The sequence below is a fragment of the Lynx rufus genome, unplaced genomic scaffold, assembly GCF_022079265.1.
Source record: "Lynx rufus isolate CCGP_SWC_20201006 ecotype Redwood Valley unplaced genomic scaffold, mLynRuf1.p SCAF_16, whole genome shotgun sequence".
In the NCBI taxonomy this organism is placed as follows: domain Eukaryota; kingdom Metazoa; phylum Chordata; class Mammalia; order Carnivora; family Felidae; genus Lynx; species Lynx rufus.
This window is the reverse complement of record NW_025814830.1, coordinates 9,390,232-9,406,642: the sequence shown is the minus strand read 5'-3', so window position 1 is coordinate 9,406,642 and position 16,411 is coordinate 9,390,232. Positions and strand designations below refer to the sequence as shown.

Below are 16,411 nucleotides of genomic sequence, written 5' to 3'. Positions count from 1 at the left end.
CAGGTCATGAGCTCATCCTTCTCCAGCTCCCCACTGGACATGGAGTCTGCTTAAGTTTCTCTTTCTCCCTCCCCCTCTGCCTCTTCCCCAGTCATGGGTGCACTCGCTGTCTCTCAAAAAAAAAACCTTTTTTCCAGGGAAACCACAACAGTGCTTCATATCTGACCAAGCTCAGACCAAGCCCAAGCCTTCAACTGGGGGACAATCCCTGTTGTGCCTGGCTCCAGGCAGGTGCTTTATAAACTTTGTAGTAGCAAAGTCTACAATCAGCTCTCCAACATGTCGATAAGCAGTGATAATATGAAAATTGAGAGGGTAAGAATGATCATACAGAAATCAAAAAGGGTTTGACTCATGCCTTGCCTCTTCCCTCCTCTTAGGTAAAACAAAATCATGCCAAGTTTTCTCACTCCTGCCTGGAGGCTGCCAGAGAGGACTTCCTTGTTAACCTTCCCCACAGCCCTCACAAATATCACCCAGCATTCAAGCCCAGCCTCTCCTCTTTCTTTGAGCACATTTCCTAACGTCTCTGAAAGGAGTCAAGTTTAGTAAGTGCTGATGTTCCGTAACTAATGGTTACTCTAAGCAGTATTACTTTCTTCCCTCCTTGGGCTGTTTCCAAACAAGGTCTGGAGTCAAGAACCCCAAGGGCCTGGGCAAACACCCTTTAAGGGCTCCTTCCCTCCTGTGGTTCCCGTTTCTCAAACCCTCTTGGACCTGAAGCCCTGGGGATCTTCCACCAACACAGTTCCCTATACTTCAGGCTGCAACAACTAAGCCACAGCCACCTTCCTGATAAACTTCAAGGAGGCCCAGTTTGACCACTGCTTCAGGGCCAATGTTTTGAGCAGGGGAGAAATAACCTCGCCTCTAGTCACCTCTACTTCCCACTTTACTTCTGTGGCCACAGACATGGGAGGGAATTGCAAACACAGTAAAGACAGACAACTTCTCGAGCAACACTACTGTTGTGTGTACTGTGCCAAGGCCGGAGGTCCGGGGGACAGAGGGGAAACAGACCATGTCATCCTCTTTTCTGGCAACCCTTAGTATTCGCTTTCCTGGCAGATAGTAAGCTAGAAAGCACTGCCGAAAGATATAAGGAAATTCAAAGAACAAAAAGACCCGGGGAAGAAATCATAACATACTAGGGGGTAGGGAGGCGGGAAGGAGGAGGGAAGGGAACCAGTATCGTGGCCAAGTTATCAGTCACCTTCTTGTGTTCTTAAGAATGCTTCATTTCTTTTGTTTGCCCAGTTTTTCCTCCCAGATTCCTGTAAACCTGTTACCTAACAAGGTCAGCGTCACTTAGGTGTTCTCACCCTCTAATGGGAACACTGGCCAGGGATTAAAGCCCAGACCGCCATCCTAAGAAGTCCGGGAGCCTCCAACTGGGAACCTTCCACACTTTCTTCAGGCGACCTTACAGCAGCACCAACAATCACAATGAGAATTCTAATCTCTTCCCTCCTTCTGTTGCTGCCACTAATGCTGATGCCTATGGTCTCTAGCAGCCAAAATCCAGGTAATAAGATTAATTTTCTATAAAGGGGAAACGGGGGGGGGGGAATGTGGCAAAATAGAGAAGAAAATGTGGCCAAAAAACCAAAACAAAACATGCATTAAAATGTAGCCCCTTCCAGGGGCACCTGGGTGGCTCAGTCAGTTAAGCACCCGACTTCGGCTCAGGTCATGATCTCACGGTTCGTGAGTTCGAGCCCCACATCGGGCTCTGTGCTAATAGCTCGGAGCCTGGAGCCTGCTTTGGATTCTGTGTCTCCCTCTCTATCTGCCCCTCCTCTGCTCACACTCTCTCCCTCTCTCTGTCTCTCAAAAATAAATAAACATTAAAAAAATTAAAAAAAAATGTAGCCCCTTCCAGCCATAGGGATTTGGGGCAAGTTAGCCTCATCTACAAAAAGGAAAAAACTATACTTACATCCAAAGAGTGTTGTGATAGTGAAATGAGAGAGTGAGTATCAAAATGTCTGAACTGTAGCTAGCAAAATATATACATGTTGGCTCAATAAAGATTTGCTCCCTGGGACACCTGGGTGGCTCAGTCGGTTAAGCATCTGACTTTAGCTCAGGTCATGATCTCACGGCTCATGAGTTCAAGCCCTGCAATGGGCTCTGTGCTGACAGCTCAGAGCCTGGAGCCTGCTTTGGATTCTGTGTCTCCTCTCTGTCTCCCCCTCCCCCTCTCATGCTCTGTCTCTCTCTCTCTGTCAAAAATAAACATTAAAAAAAACTTTTTTAATAAAAAATTTAAAAATAAACATAAAAAAATTAAAAGAGGGGTGTCTGAGTGACTCGATTGGGCATCTGACTTCGGCTCAGGTCATGATCTCACAGCTTGTGAGTTCCGCGTCAGGCTCTGTGCTGACAGCTCAGAGCCTGGAGCCTGCTTTCGATTCTTTGTCTCCCTCTCTCTCTGCCCCTCCCCTGCTCATGCTCTGTCTCTGTCTCTCTCTCTCTCAAAAAATAAACATTTAAAAAAATTAAAAGATTTGCTCCCTTGCCTTCTCCCTCTAATCCCTTTCCAGAAGAGCCAGTCTTGGTGATGGTGGAGTAAAGGTGTTGAAGGCAACTGTACATTTGAGGAAGAGAGAAGTCCTTGCTTATATTCTTTTATAGTGCACCAGATATGCCACCAACAATTTTTAACGCTATTTAATGATAAAGTAATAAACTAGAAAAATCATATTACCAGACAGCATTCACATTGGAAGTTTTAGCCATACTAAGCTCATCTCTCGGGAAGCAGGTCTTAGGTTAAGGGCTCCAAATAGGCTCCAGCTTTCACTACATCTCAAGTGCCTAGCCCTTAGCAGAACAACTGTGCAGAAGAAAGCTCATCCCATATATGTTTCTACTCGAGAGAACCATCTCCCCGAAGGCTACTTTGAGAAAGATAGCTTTGCTGCATACTTATCATCAACTTGGTCCTTAAAATAAGAAGTTTACCTCAGTCTACCCCAATTTCAAACTTCCCCTCCCTTGTAGAGAGAGCTCTCTGGAAGGTGCTGGGCCCATAGCATCAGGGCCTAGACCACCAGTCTGGAAGGGAAGGCTTTTCCATCATTGCAACAGACATCAAGGTTAGAGTCCTCAGCCTTGATTCAAAGCTCTAACCACAACCTGCCTTTCCCAATCCACCCCTCCACTCACTAACAAGTGCTCTAGGCTCCACCTAAACTAGACTGTTGGCTGTTCCCTGAACAGCTCTTATGCCCTCCTACTAGTTTGACTTTGTTCATACTCTCAGCTCAGAATCCACCTCCTCCTCACGGCCTCCCTGATTCCTCTCAAGACCAGATGTGAGCCCTCTGTCCTGTGAATGTGCCTAGCCTAAACTTGACTCTCTCTTTGCACTTGCCACATACCGTCTTATACTGAAGGTGTTGCTGTGCCTTTCCTACCTTCACCCCCCTGCCCTTCTAGACTGTAACCTCCTTGGTGGCACAATCTGGTATATTGTCTCCATATCCGTCACACTATCCAGCATAATATTTAGTAAATATTTGCTAAGTGAAAGAATAAAATGCTCATGGGGCACCTAGCTGTCTCGGTCAGAGGAGAATGCAACTCTTGATCTCGAGGTCATGAGCTTAAACCCCGCGTTGGATATAGAGATTACTTAAATAAATAAAACATAAAAACAAAAACAGAATAAAATGCTCAGGTTTCTAAGTTCAAAGTGTTGCCCTTTAAAGACTCTACACCTGGATTTGATAGCAGCTCTGTTGACATTTGGGGCTGGACAGCGCTTTAGGGCAGGGTGTTATTTTGTGTTGTAGGGTGTAGAATGTATTCTGTGCATTGTAAGATGTTCGGGTAGCATCTGTGTGGTCTCTACCAACTATATGACAATAGCAGCCTCTTCACCTCTGTCCCCAATTAAGACAGCCAGAGTTAACTCCAGACATTGCCGATTGTCCCCTGGAGGGGAAAACCACTCCCCAGCTGAGAGTGCTGCTCTCAGCAATAGTTGCTCTATAGCAATAGTTCTCAAATCTGGCTACGCGTTCAGACTTACCTGGACCTGTAAACTCAGCCTTGAAGCCCAGAGAACCTAGATCTGAATCCTGGCTCCACCACTTATTTTGAACCCTAGACAAGCTGCTTCACTTTTTGGAGCCTGTTTTATTATCTTAAAAGGAGTAAAATGCTACTTAGAATATATCATTGTTGTGAATATTATCTGTAATGTGTACCTAGCAAGGATTCAATAAATGGACTGAGTAAAATTCCTACAGTAGCTCCTAAAGCACAATGGCAATGAATTTGGGGAAAGCTTTCTGTGCCACCAGGTGGCGCTATTACAGACACATCCGGCTCAAATTCGTGTACCCCTGCCAAGGAGTTTTGCAGCACCCAAGTCTGGCTAGAAGAAATGACACCCCCCCCCACCTTCCCCTGCCAAAAAAATTCTCAAAATAAAATCTGATCTTACTTTATCTCAAAATAACCACATACATGTACAGTGTGTTTTTCACAGAAAGGGAGGAGAACAGATAAGAATATATGAAAACGTTAGGAAACAAATCACTTATAATAATAGATTAACTACTCATAATATCATTATTAACTATAAAATTACCTACAATAATAGCCAAAATGTATTAAGCAATCCTATGTGGCAGGTAATATTTAAACACTTCACACACATTGCCTCATTGTGTCCTCACAGAAATCTAATATATTTTTTAATTAATGTTTCATTTTTCAGACTTAAAAAAATAGATAAAAATAATCAGAGTTCCAATATATGCTTCATCCAGTTTTTTTCAAATAACATCTTACAACACCATAATATGATGATCAAAACCAGGAAATAAGCATTGATATAATACTATTAACTAATGTACTAATATTTAGATTTTGCTAATCATCCCATTAATGTCTCTTTTTGGTCCAATCCAGGATGCTACACTAAATAAAGTTATCGCATCTCCTTTGATTTCCCCCAAACTACGGTAGTTTCTCAGCCTTCCTTGTCTTTCATGATTTTGACAGTTTTAAAGAGTAGTGGTCAGTTATTTTGTAGAAAGTCCTTCAAGTTGGGTTTGCTTGATGTTTCTTCTTGATTAAATTCAGATTATGCATTTCTGGCAGGAATACCACAAAAGTAATGTGTGCCTTCTCCATGCATCACAGCAGACGGCCCATAATACTGAATTCCCAACTACTGATGTTAATTTTGAACACTTGGTTAAGGTGGTGTCTGCCAGGTTTCTCTAGTGTAAAGTTACTGGTTTTCCCACTGTAATTAATAAGTATCTTGTGGAGAGATACTTTAAGACTATGCAAATAGCCTGTTTCTTCTCATCATACTTTTGCCCATTAATTTTTAAAATCCATTGAGGATTCCCACTCACCTTGAACAAGTGTTAGTATGGTATTAGCCAAATGATGATTTCCTATTTCCATCATTCCTTCCACATTTATTAACTGGAATTCTACTATAAGAAAAAGCTGCTCCAGGCACCTGGGTGGCTCAGTCAGTTGAGCGTCCGACTCTTGGTCTCAGCTCGGGGCTCGATCCCCATGTACCGTGAGATTCTCTCCCTGCTTGAGATTCTGTCCCTCTCTCTCTCTCAAAATAAATAAACTTAAAAAAAAAAAAAAAAGCTGTTCCTTCTCTCCCATTTATTTATTGAATTTTTAATTTATTTTTTAATGTTTATACATTTTTGAGAGACAGTGGGGGAGGGGCGAGACAGAGGGAGACAGAGGATCCAAAGTGGGTCTGTGCTGACAGCTGAGAGCCCAATGCAAGGCTCGAACTCACTAACCATGAGATCATGACATGAGCCAAGTCAGAGGCTTAACTGACTGAGCCACCCAGGCACCCCTTGAATTATTTATTGATATGAGTAAAGACTCATGGACATTTATGGATTATAACCCATTGCTACCATTATTTATTGTGTTGTTCATATTGTCTCAAAATTGACCATTGAGACCTCCTTCAAGCAGGCTTCTGTGTCTTTTTGACATATCATTTTTTAGCAGTTCTGGACTTTCTGATACCACAAGATGTTCCAGGCTTATCTTGTACTTCCCTGGCCCGCCTTGGAATCAGCCATTTCTCCAAGGAGCCCTGGTTCCTTTCATTGGAGAATGGTCCTCACAAACCATGAGTACTAAAGTATTGCCCATGGCTACTAGGTGCGAGTGCTTCTAGGCCCTCTAGTGGACAAAGCTAGGAAACAGATGCATGCATACACACACAAATGGACTATTATTAATCCCGTTTTACAAATTAGGTAAATGGGACATAGGAGTTATGCAATTTATCCAAAATAATAAAGCTAATATGTAGTGGAACTGGAAAGTCAAAATAATGACAGATCTACCACAAGTCCTAACAAGTGTAATAAGTAACTTCTTTTCACATACAGGTCACCAGAAAACAACAAACCTAACATTCTAGCATAGACACTCTCTTTGGGACTGAGTGATAGAAGTCCACAATAATAACCACCACAATAATCGTCATATACTGAACACCTACTTGGGCACTGGGCATCGGGCACCACTAGCAGCTCATTTATTCCTAACTCTGCAAGATGGATACTATGATCCTCATTTTACAAGCCAGAGAACCAAAGATCAAAGAAGCTAAGTGACAGAGAAAGTTGTTGATCCCAGATCATGTAATATTGATGCCTATTCAACTATATCAGTATTTCCCAAAATTGATTTTAGGTAGGGCATAAATTAGCTTTTACTTTAATAGTTACATGTTTATGTTAATGCATGTTAGAAAAAAATCTACATATGTACCAAACCCATAACCTCACAGATAATACTGCATAGGATGAAGCTGTTTTGTAAATTAAATGTACTTAAAGAAAAAGTATGAGGCAAATAATAGTAGAGGTGGTACAAGCTACAGCAAAAATTATAAAGGTGATCCAGAAATGTCTGAGGTTTGGGAGACATAATACTATAGTAACATGCAGCTTCATTTTAAGTCACACCGTGGAATTAGGATTCTAAAGGCTGCAGAAAGAACAACAGACTAAGAAACTTGGACCTGGGTTTTAGCTTCAGATGTATCCCCATTACCTTTGTGAACTTGGGCATTCCATTTGTTCTCTCTGGACCTCAGTTTTCTCATCTGAAAAAAAAAAAAAAGGCAGACAGTGATTTAGTTAATTCATGAAACCCTTTTAAAAGCAACTTAGTAATAATATCAGGCAACATAAAACTGTTCTTAACTCTTGACCCAGTAATTCCACTTTGGGAAATCTTGCCCAAGACAATAATCTAACATTTGGAAAACAGTAACAAACAGGAAGAATTTATCAATATCCAAAAATAAACAATCTGAATATTCAGCAATGGACAAACAGTTAAATAATTTGGAGCACACACACTAGTTGGGAATGTTATGCAGTCATTAAAAATGTCTGTTATGGGGGCCCCTGGGTGGCTCAGTTAGTTAAGCATCCGACTTTGGCTCAGGTCATGATCTCACAGTTCATGGGTTCGAGCCCCGCATTGGGCTCTGTGGTTACAGCTGGGAGCCTGGAACCTGCTTCGGATTCTGTGTCTCCCTCTCTCTGTTCCTCCCCTGCTCACACTCTGTCTCTCTCTCTCTCTCTCTCTCTCTCTCAAAAATAAATAAACATTAAAAAAAATTTTTTTAATGTCTGTTATGGGGGTGCCTGGATGGCTCAGTCAGTGGAGCATGTGACTCCTGATCTCGGGGTCACGAGTTCGAGCCCCACGTTGGGTGTAGAGACTACTTTTTTAAAAAGTGAATAAAAATGTCCATTATGGAGATGACATAGCAACATGCTTATAAGATGAACCAAAAAAAAAAAAAACAAAAAAAAAAAACGTGTTCACATACTATGGTTATCACTGTATAAAGAAAATCATATGTAGGAAACACACCAAAATACACCCAGATGATAAAAGTAAAGATTTCTTTATTTGTACCTTCCAAATCATCTCTAAAATAGGTATATTACATTTAGGGTAGAAAAACTTCTCAATAAAGGGATCCAACTAAATAATCTCCAAAATTCCTTCTGACTCTAATATTCTGTGGCTTTCCTCTGCAACTACAAGTAAAGGTCACATGAGAGTACAATATTAGAAAAGTTTAGATGGCAGGGGCTATGTTTGCTTGTTTAAATTATTTTAACAGCACTCAAAACAGAACATGAGAACATTTGAAAACTAGTACTTGGGGAAATGATGCAACACCTTCCATCTGTGTGGCAGAAAGGGCACAAGTCTGGGAAAGAGACCTGGATTGAACCAGATGATCTCTGAGGGCCCTCTCTAGACAACTTGTTCATTCACTCATTAACAAACATTTACCAAGTGCCTACCATCTGTCAGCTATATGTAGCTGAATGACTACTGAGCCACTGGTTCAGAGTCTGGTGTCGGAGAAAGATTTTTAGTTTGCTAGGGCAACCATAACAAAATGGCACAGAATGGGTGGCTTAAACAACAGAAATTTATTTCCTCACAGTTCTGGAGACCAGAAGTACAAGATCAAGATGTCAACAAGTTTAGTTTCTTCTGAGGCCTTTCTTCTTGCTCACAGATGGCCACCCTCTTGCTATACCCTCACATGATCTTTCCTCTGTGCACATATATCTCTGGTGTCTCTTTGCCCAAATCTCTTCTTCTTGTAAGGACTCCAGTCGGACTGAATTATGTCCCATCCTAATGACCTCATTTTAACTCAATCATCTCTAAAGACCCTATCTTCAAATACAGTCATACTGAGGTATGTACCAGGGGTAAGGGCTTCAACATGAATTGGGTGGGGGTGTGTGGACACGATTCAGTACACAACAGATATCAAACAACAAACTATATCGTATAACTGTGCATTAAGAGAGCTGCATTCAGATACAATGGGGAACCATGGGAAGGCATAATTAATTCTTACAGGAAATATCAGAAACTACTGTACAGACAAGCATCATCCGGGCCCAGTTCTAGCTCCAGAATCTCAAGTCTACAATCCACCATCCTTGATAGTCATAAAAATATTTTAAGTATCACAAAATTGGAATAAGACAGCATCAGGTGATAAGACAAACTTGACTAGAGGCCAAAAGAGTAATGGATTTGTTCCAGAGGCACAAAGGTAAATACCATCCTCTTATAGCTGAACTGGGATTATGGATTCAAATACAGGGAACTTAAAGGTCAGGTGAAGATCCCAACTAGTTTATACAATAATCTGCTCTTTGTTCTCATTCCTTAAGTCATGAGAATTTTAATGCATGTTGGGGTGGGGAGTATATTGTCAGGTCTTGATTAAATGCCCACCTTTTGTCCTTTTTTCCATCCAGAAGCCATTCTTTTTCCACCTACCTCCAGCTAAGCTTTCCAGATTTTATTTATTTTTTTTTTAATTTTTTTTTTAACGTTTATTTATTTTTGAGACAGAGAGAGACAGAGCATGAACAGGGGAGGGGCAGAGAGAGAGGGAGACACAGAATCTAAAACAGGCTCCAGGCTCTGAGCTGTCAGCACAGAGCCCAACGCGGGGCTCGAACTCATGGACCATGAGATCATGACCTGAGCCGAAGTCGGACGCTTAACCGACCAAGCCACCCAGGCGCCCCGCTTTCCAGATGTTAAACCTCATTTCCTTATCCATTTAAAATAGTCGTCTCTCGAAGTACCCTAGGATCCCTGACTAAAAAGGAAGGGAAAAACTCCACTAGGTAGCACAATGCTGGGGGAGCATTTCTGTTGGCCCCTTCCCTTTCCAGTGCCTGGAAGTGACCAGTTTCCTTCCACCAGGGGTCGCCAGAGGCCATCGGGACCAACGCCAGGCTCCTAGGAGGTGGCTCCAAGAAGGCAGCCAAGAATGTGAGTGCAAAGGTCAGTATCAACAATAGCAGTACACAGGTCACAATCCAGCTCTCCCCTGAGTCCCCCTGACGCCAATGCAGATATCTTCTAGGATGACTTCACCCACTGCCCTATCCACCAGCTCACCGCATGCAGCACCAACTCTTGTCTTCTTGAGTCTCAGGCAAGAGCTGAACCCCCAAGGTTCAGGGGGAGCTGGCTGAATCTCTGGCTGCCACTTCCCCCTTACACTTTTCCCCAAGAACCCAGGGCTGCCTTCCAGAAATTTCCTGGATCTTGTTTTCAACCTTGTTATATTCATAAATAAGACTGAAATTAGGCAAAATGCTTGGCCAAGGCAGACACCTAGATCTTTTCTTCACTTTTTGGTCTCCTTAATGATATCCTGATGCCTCCTCCAAACCTGCCATCAAATTCTTGCCAATACAGGTCAGGCAAAACAAGTCAGAAATCCTGGTGTTCACGTAAATGGGTATCTCTACTGTTCTGTGTTGACTCTTTTCCCTGCCCCCACTGCAGTGTGATAAACTGGAAGGCAAGAAAGATGGCAAGTAAAGCCCTGCCCTACTCCCTACTCTGAAACACATTAATCTTCCCATCTAAGCAGCAACCCTGTTATTTCAGACTGGTTCCTGAGAGCTCCTAAAAGAAAACTCATGACAGTGCCCGGGCTGCCAAAGAAGCAGTGTCCCTGTGACCATTTCAAGGGCAGTGTGAAGAAAACCAGTAAGTTTCAAAAGAATGACCTTCCTTAAACGAGGGTCACTGTGGAATCAACTAGAGCCGAAGCAGGGGTTGAGAACAGACAAGAGAAGTGAAATGAAGACCAAGATAATCACACCTCTCAGTCCTTTCTACTCAATGTCAACTCGTGGGGAAATAGGAAGAGGAAGGAAAGCAGGATACAATTTTCCTAATACTAGAAAGTTTCAAAAAAATTCTTACATTTTGGAAGCCCACTGCCTATCAAAGTGGAAGGAGATGAGGCTATTGGAGACCTGGCCATTGATCACTGATCTCTGAAGATGACACCAGTGTCAGTGTCAAACAGAACTTGATTCCTCCCTTGAGCAGTTTTTAAATGTCATATTAAAAGTAAATTAGCGAATTAAACTGATTAGTATTATGATATTATTAAGAATGAGAGAAATCAGCATCCTTATCACTGCAGGTAGAAGTCAAATACAACTTGGTAGTATCTACCAAAAATTGAAATGTGTGTACCTTTTAACCCAGTAATCTCACTTCAAGAAATCTCCAGCATAGAATACTAGCATGGATACTCAAAGATATACACACAATATTAATTAGAGCAGTATTTGTATTGACAAACTGATGGAAATAAAAAATATTCATCAAAAGAAAACTGGGAAATTCAGTAGTTGTCAAAAATAATGAGTTAAATTGTTATGTGTTGATCAGAAAGATAACCACAATATATATAAAGTGAAAAAGAGATATTCCCTACTTCACATGCTTCACGAAAATAAGTTTTAAGTACACTAAAGATATAAATTTGAGTAGCAAATTTACAAGGGAATATGAGAGAATATATTCATGATCTTGGGGTATGAAAGGATAAGCCATAAAAGAAAGGATCAATAAATATGATTTCACTGAAATTAAGAAATTCTGGTCATCAAAAGAATGAAATGACAATCTAAAAGTAGACAGTATCTGCATCATATAAAACTGACAAAGGGATTAATTTGCAGAATATATAAAGAATTCTGACAGACCAAGGAAAGGAAGTCAGGCAACACTACAGAAAAATAGGCAAAATATTTGAATAGGCATTTCAGAGACAGGGAAATCTGGTAATTGGAAAAATGCAAATTAAAACCAAACAGATGTCACTATACATCATCAGATTGGCAAAAATTTTAAAGTCCTACAATACCAAGTATTGGCAAAGAGTAGGACAGAGAAATTCTCATATCCTGCTGATGGGAATAATTAATTGATAAATCACTTTGAAAAAGTGCTGGCAGTTATCTACTAAAGTTTAAGTTCTTTGACCAAGAAATTCCACTCCTCGGTATATGCTCAAAAGGAAGGTACTCTTTTTTTTTTCAATTTTTTTTTTACACTTATTTATTTTTGAGAGACAGAAAGAGAGCACAAGTGGGGGAGGGGCAGAGAGAGAATGAGACACAGAATCCAACAGGCTCCAGGCTCTGAGCTGTCAGCACAGAGCCCGATGTGGGGCTCGAACCCACAAACTGTGAGATCATGACCTGAGCCGAAGTCAGATACTTAACCGACTGAGCCACCCAAGCGCCCCAAAAGGAATGTATTCTTATATACACCAGGATATATGTACAAGAATTTCATAGTAGCATTGTTCATAACTACCCCAAACCAAAAACTAACCAATGGGGGCGTCTGGGTGGCTCAGTTGGTTAAGCTTCCGACTCTTGATCTGAGCTCAGGTCTTGATTTCAAGGTTTTGAGTTCAATCCCGCGTTGGGCGCCACACTGGGTGTGAAGCCTACTTAAAAAAAAAAAAAGAAACTGACCAACAAATAAATGGTGGTATATTCAAATATCATATATCAGTGAAAATGAACACATAACAATGTAAATGAATCTTACAAATACAACATTGAGTGAAAAATTTTTTAAAAAGACACAAGACTTCAACTCAGGTCACGATCTCACGATTCATGGGTTCAAGCCCCACGTCAGGCTCTGTGCTGACAGCTCAGAGCCTGGAGCCTGCTTCAGATTCTGTGTCTCCCTCTCTCTCTGCCCCTCCCCTGCTCACGCTCTGTCTCTCTCTGTCTCTCAAAAATAAATTTTTAAAAAATGTTTAAAAAAATAGGCAAAATTAAACTGAATTATTTAGGAATACATAATTAGGCAGTAAAACAAAAAAGAAAGTAAGTGTTTACTATAAAAGTCAGGATTACCTCTGTGAGGGGGAAAAGGAGGATAGAGATCAGAAAAGGAGGGGTATTGCTGACAATATTCTATTTCTACTCTATTTCTTAGGCCTAGATAGCAGTTTCATGGATACCTGCTTTAGAACTATTAATTAAACTGCACATATGGGGCACCTGGGTAGCTCAGTTGGTTAAGCGTCTGACTCTTGACTTGGGCTCAGGTCATCATCTCACCATTCATGGGTTTGAGCCCCACGTCAGGGTTACACTAATAGCATGGAGCCTTCTTGGGATTCTGTCTCCCACTCTCTCTGCCCCTCCCATACTTGCTCTCTATTTCTCTCTCTCAAAATAAATAAAAATTTAAAAAAAAGAAAAATCAAAGAAATTTTAAACAATAAACTGCACATGTAAGTTTTTATGGATTTGTATTGATGTGTATATATAATATTTTGCAATAACATATGATTTGTTAAAGGTGCAGAGCAAAGCAATATGTATAGCCTAATCTCATTTTTGGGTTTTTCTCATTTGTTTGGTTTTTGTTTTGTTTTTAATGTTTTATTTATTTTTGAGAGAGAGAGAGCCCACACATGCATGAGAGAGAGAGAGAGAGAGAGGGAAACAGAGAATCCCAAGTAGTCTCGGGGCATGGTCAGCACAGAGCCAGACAAGGGGCTTAACCTACTGAGCCACCCAGGCGCCCCTCCTTTTTGTTTTTTAAAGTAAACTACTATGTTTACATACAAAAAGATATGGAAGGCTATATAGCCAACTATTAACAATAGTTAGCTCTGGGGAATGGGGAGTGAAGGATATATATTTTTTATTTTCAATTTTAAATTTTTTTAATTTTAATGTTTTCCATTGGATTAGTATCACTTTTATATCATTTTAAAATCTTTCATCAAAATTAAATTTTTAAGGGGCACTTGGGTGGCTCAGTCGGTTAAGCATTCAGCTTAGGCTCAGGTCATGATCTCACAGTTCGTGAGTTCAAGCCCCACATCAGGCTCTGTGCTGACAACTCAGAACCTGGAGCCTGCTTCAGACTCTGTGTCTCCCTCTCTCTCTGTCCCTTCCCCACTCATGCTCTGTCTCTCTCTCTCTCTCTCAAAATTAAACAAACATTAAAAATTTTTTTGAGAAAAAAACTAAATTTTTTAAATGTTTTTAACATTAGTCTTTGTTTTAACCCTAGGGCACCAAAGGCACCACAGGAAACCAAACAAGCACTCCAGAGCCTGCCAGCAATTTCTCACACGATGTCAGCTGGAAAGCTTTGCTCTGCCTTTATAGGAGCCCTGAGGGCCCACTCTCCCAATGCAACTGTCTCAGTCCAGAAGGCAGTGAGTGCACCTAGACGATGTTCTCCCACTTGCAGCTCCGCCTCCTTGTCCCCACTCGTGTTTTCACAAAGCATTTTCCCCAAGATTACTGTTCTCTCTAGTGCCCTCTTCTCTTCTTAGTCTTTTCCTGTACCCTACTGATCCCCACCCACCCCCCCCACCCCGCCCCACCCCGCCCAAAGCACACCCATTCCCTGGGCTTAACCTTAATTACCTGAAAGAAACCTGGAAACCTCAGTTTCTTAGCTGGTCCCAAATGACCCTAAACATAACCAGGCAAGTAGCAAACAGAAGCCAATAAATATTTTTAAATGCAATAAGTCAAATCATTTCTTTCAAATGGGGTCTGGCAGCTCATTCAATCCCCCATTTTAGCCTGTCTACTGCAAACTCTACCCAGATTCTACACACACTTCTCCCCACCACCAGTCTTACTCTCTTCCTCTCCACTGCCCAACTTTTTATTTTTTCATTCATTCAACAAACCTTTTTGGGGTAAGAGCTAGGTGGGGCCAAGAAAGCAGGTATAGCAGGGCACCTGGGTGACTCTGTCAGCTAAGGGTCCGACTCTTGATTTCAGCTCGGGTCATGATCTCACAATTCGTGAGTTTAAGCCCCACGTCGGGCTCTGCGCTGACAGTGTGGAGCCTGCTTGGGATTCTGTGTCTCCCTCCCTCTCTGCCCCTCCCCTGCTTGCTCTCTAGCTCTCTCTCAAATATAAATAAACACTTTAAAAAAAGGCAGGATCTACTACAAAGCTATAATCATCAAGACAGCATGGTATTGGCACAAAAACAGACACATAGACCAATGGAATAGAATAGAAACCCCAGAACTAGACCCACAAAAGTATGGCCAACTAATCTTTGACAAAGCAGGAAAGAATATCCAATGGAAAAAAGACAGTCTCTTTAACAAATGGTGCTGGGAGAACTGGACAGCAACATGCAGAAGGCTGAAACTAGACCACTTTCTCACACCATTCACAAAAATAAACTCAAAATGGATAAAGGACCTGAATGTGAGACAGGAAACCATCAAAACCCTAAAGGAGAAAACAGGAAAAGACCTCTCTGACCTCAGCCATAGCAATTTCTTACTTGACACATCCCCAAAGGCAAGGGAATTAAAAGCAAAAATGAACTATTGGGACCTCATGAAGATAAAAATCTTCTGCACAGCAAAGGAAACAATCAACAAAACTAAAAGGCAACCAACGGAATGGGAAAAGATATTTGCAAATGACATATCAGACAAAGGGCTAGTATCCAAAATCTATAAAGAGCTCACCAAACTCCACACCCAAAGAACAAATAATCCAGTGAAGAATTGGGCAGAAAACATGAATAGACACTTCTCTAAAGAAGACATCCAGATGGCCAACAGGCACATGAAAAGATGCTCAACATCGCTCCTCATCAGGGAAATACAAATCAAAACCACACTCAGATATCACCTCACGCCAGTCAGAGTGGCCAAAGTGAACAGATCAGGAGACTACAGATGCTGGAGAGGATGTGGAGAAACGGGAACCCTCTTGCACTGTTGGTGCGAATGCAAACTGGTGCAGCCGCTCTGGAAAACGGTGTGGAGGTTCCTCAAAAAATTAAAAATAGACCTACCCTATGACCCAGCGGTAGCACTGCTAGGAATTTACCCAAGAGATACAGGAGTACTGATGCATAGGGGCGCTTGTACCCCAATGTTTATAGTAGCACTCTCAACAATAGCCAAATTATGGAAAGAGCCTAAATGTCCATCAACTGATGAATGGATAAAGAAATTGTGGTTTATATACACAATGGAGTACTACGTGGCAATGAGAAAGAATGAAATATGACCCTTTGTAGCAACGTGGATGGAACTGGAGAGTGTGATGCTAAGTGAAATAAGCCATACAGAGAAAGACAGATACCATATGTTTTCACTCTTATGTGGATCCTGAGAAACTTAACAGGAACCCATGGGGGAGGGGAAGGAAAAAAAAAAAAAAAGAGGTTAGAGTGGGAGAGAGCCAAAGCATAAGAGACTCTTAAAAACTGAGAACAAACTGAGGGTTGATGGGGGGTGGGAGGGCGGGGAGGGTGGGTGATGGGTATTGAGGAGGTCACCTTTTGGGATGAGCACTGGGTGTTGTATGGAAACTAATCTGACAATAAATTTCATATATTGAAAAAAAAAAGACTTTAAAGTTTCAATAGACCTCTCCAGGTAAATAAAGTATAGAAGTTATTATTATCCATAGGAGAAACCAAAGCAGAAGTACTGGGGAAAAGAAAAATAACCAAATTGTCAAATTAATAAAAAATTATT

At 41.4% G+C, this 16,411-nt stretch overlaps 1 protein-coding gene across 1 annotated transcript; it reads left to right on the top strand.

Annotated features, from left to right (window-relative positions):
- Window positions 1-1,270: 1,270 nt before the first annotated feature.
- CXCL17 (C-X-C motif chemokine ligand 17) lies at window positions 1,271-14,290 on the top strand. Its single transcript, XM_047077435.1, has 4 exons — window positions 1,271-1,525; window positions 9,793-9,873; window positions 10,489-10,590; window positions 13,951-14,290. The coding sequence occupies exons 1-4, from the start codon at window positions 1,447-1,449 to the stop codon at window positions 14,046-14,048; spliced, it is 360 nt and encodes a 119-aa protein (XP_046933391.1). The 5' UTR covers window positions 1,271-1,446; the 3' UTR covers window positions 14,049-14,290.
- Window positions 14,291-16,411: the final 2,121 nt, after the last annotated feature.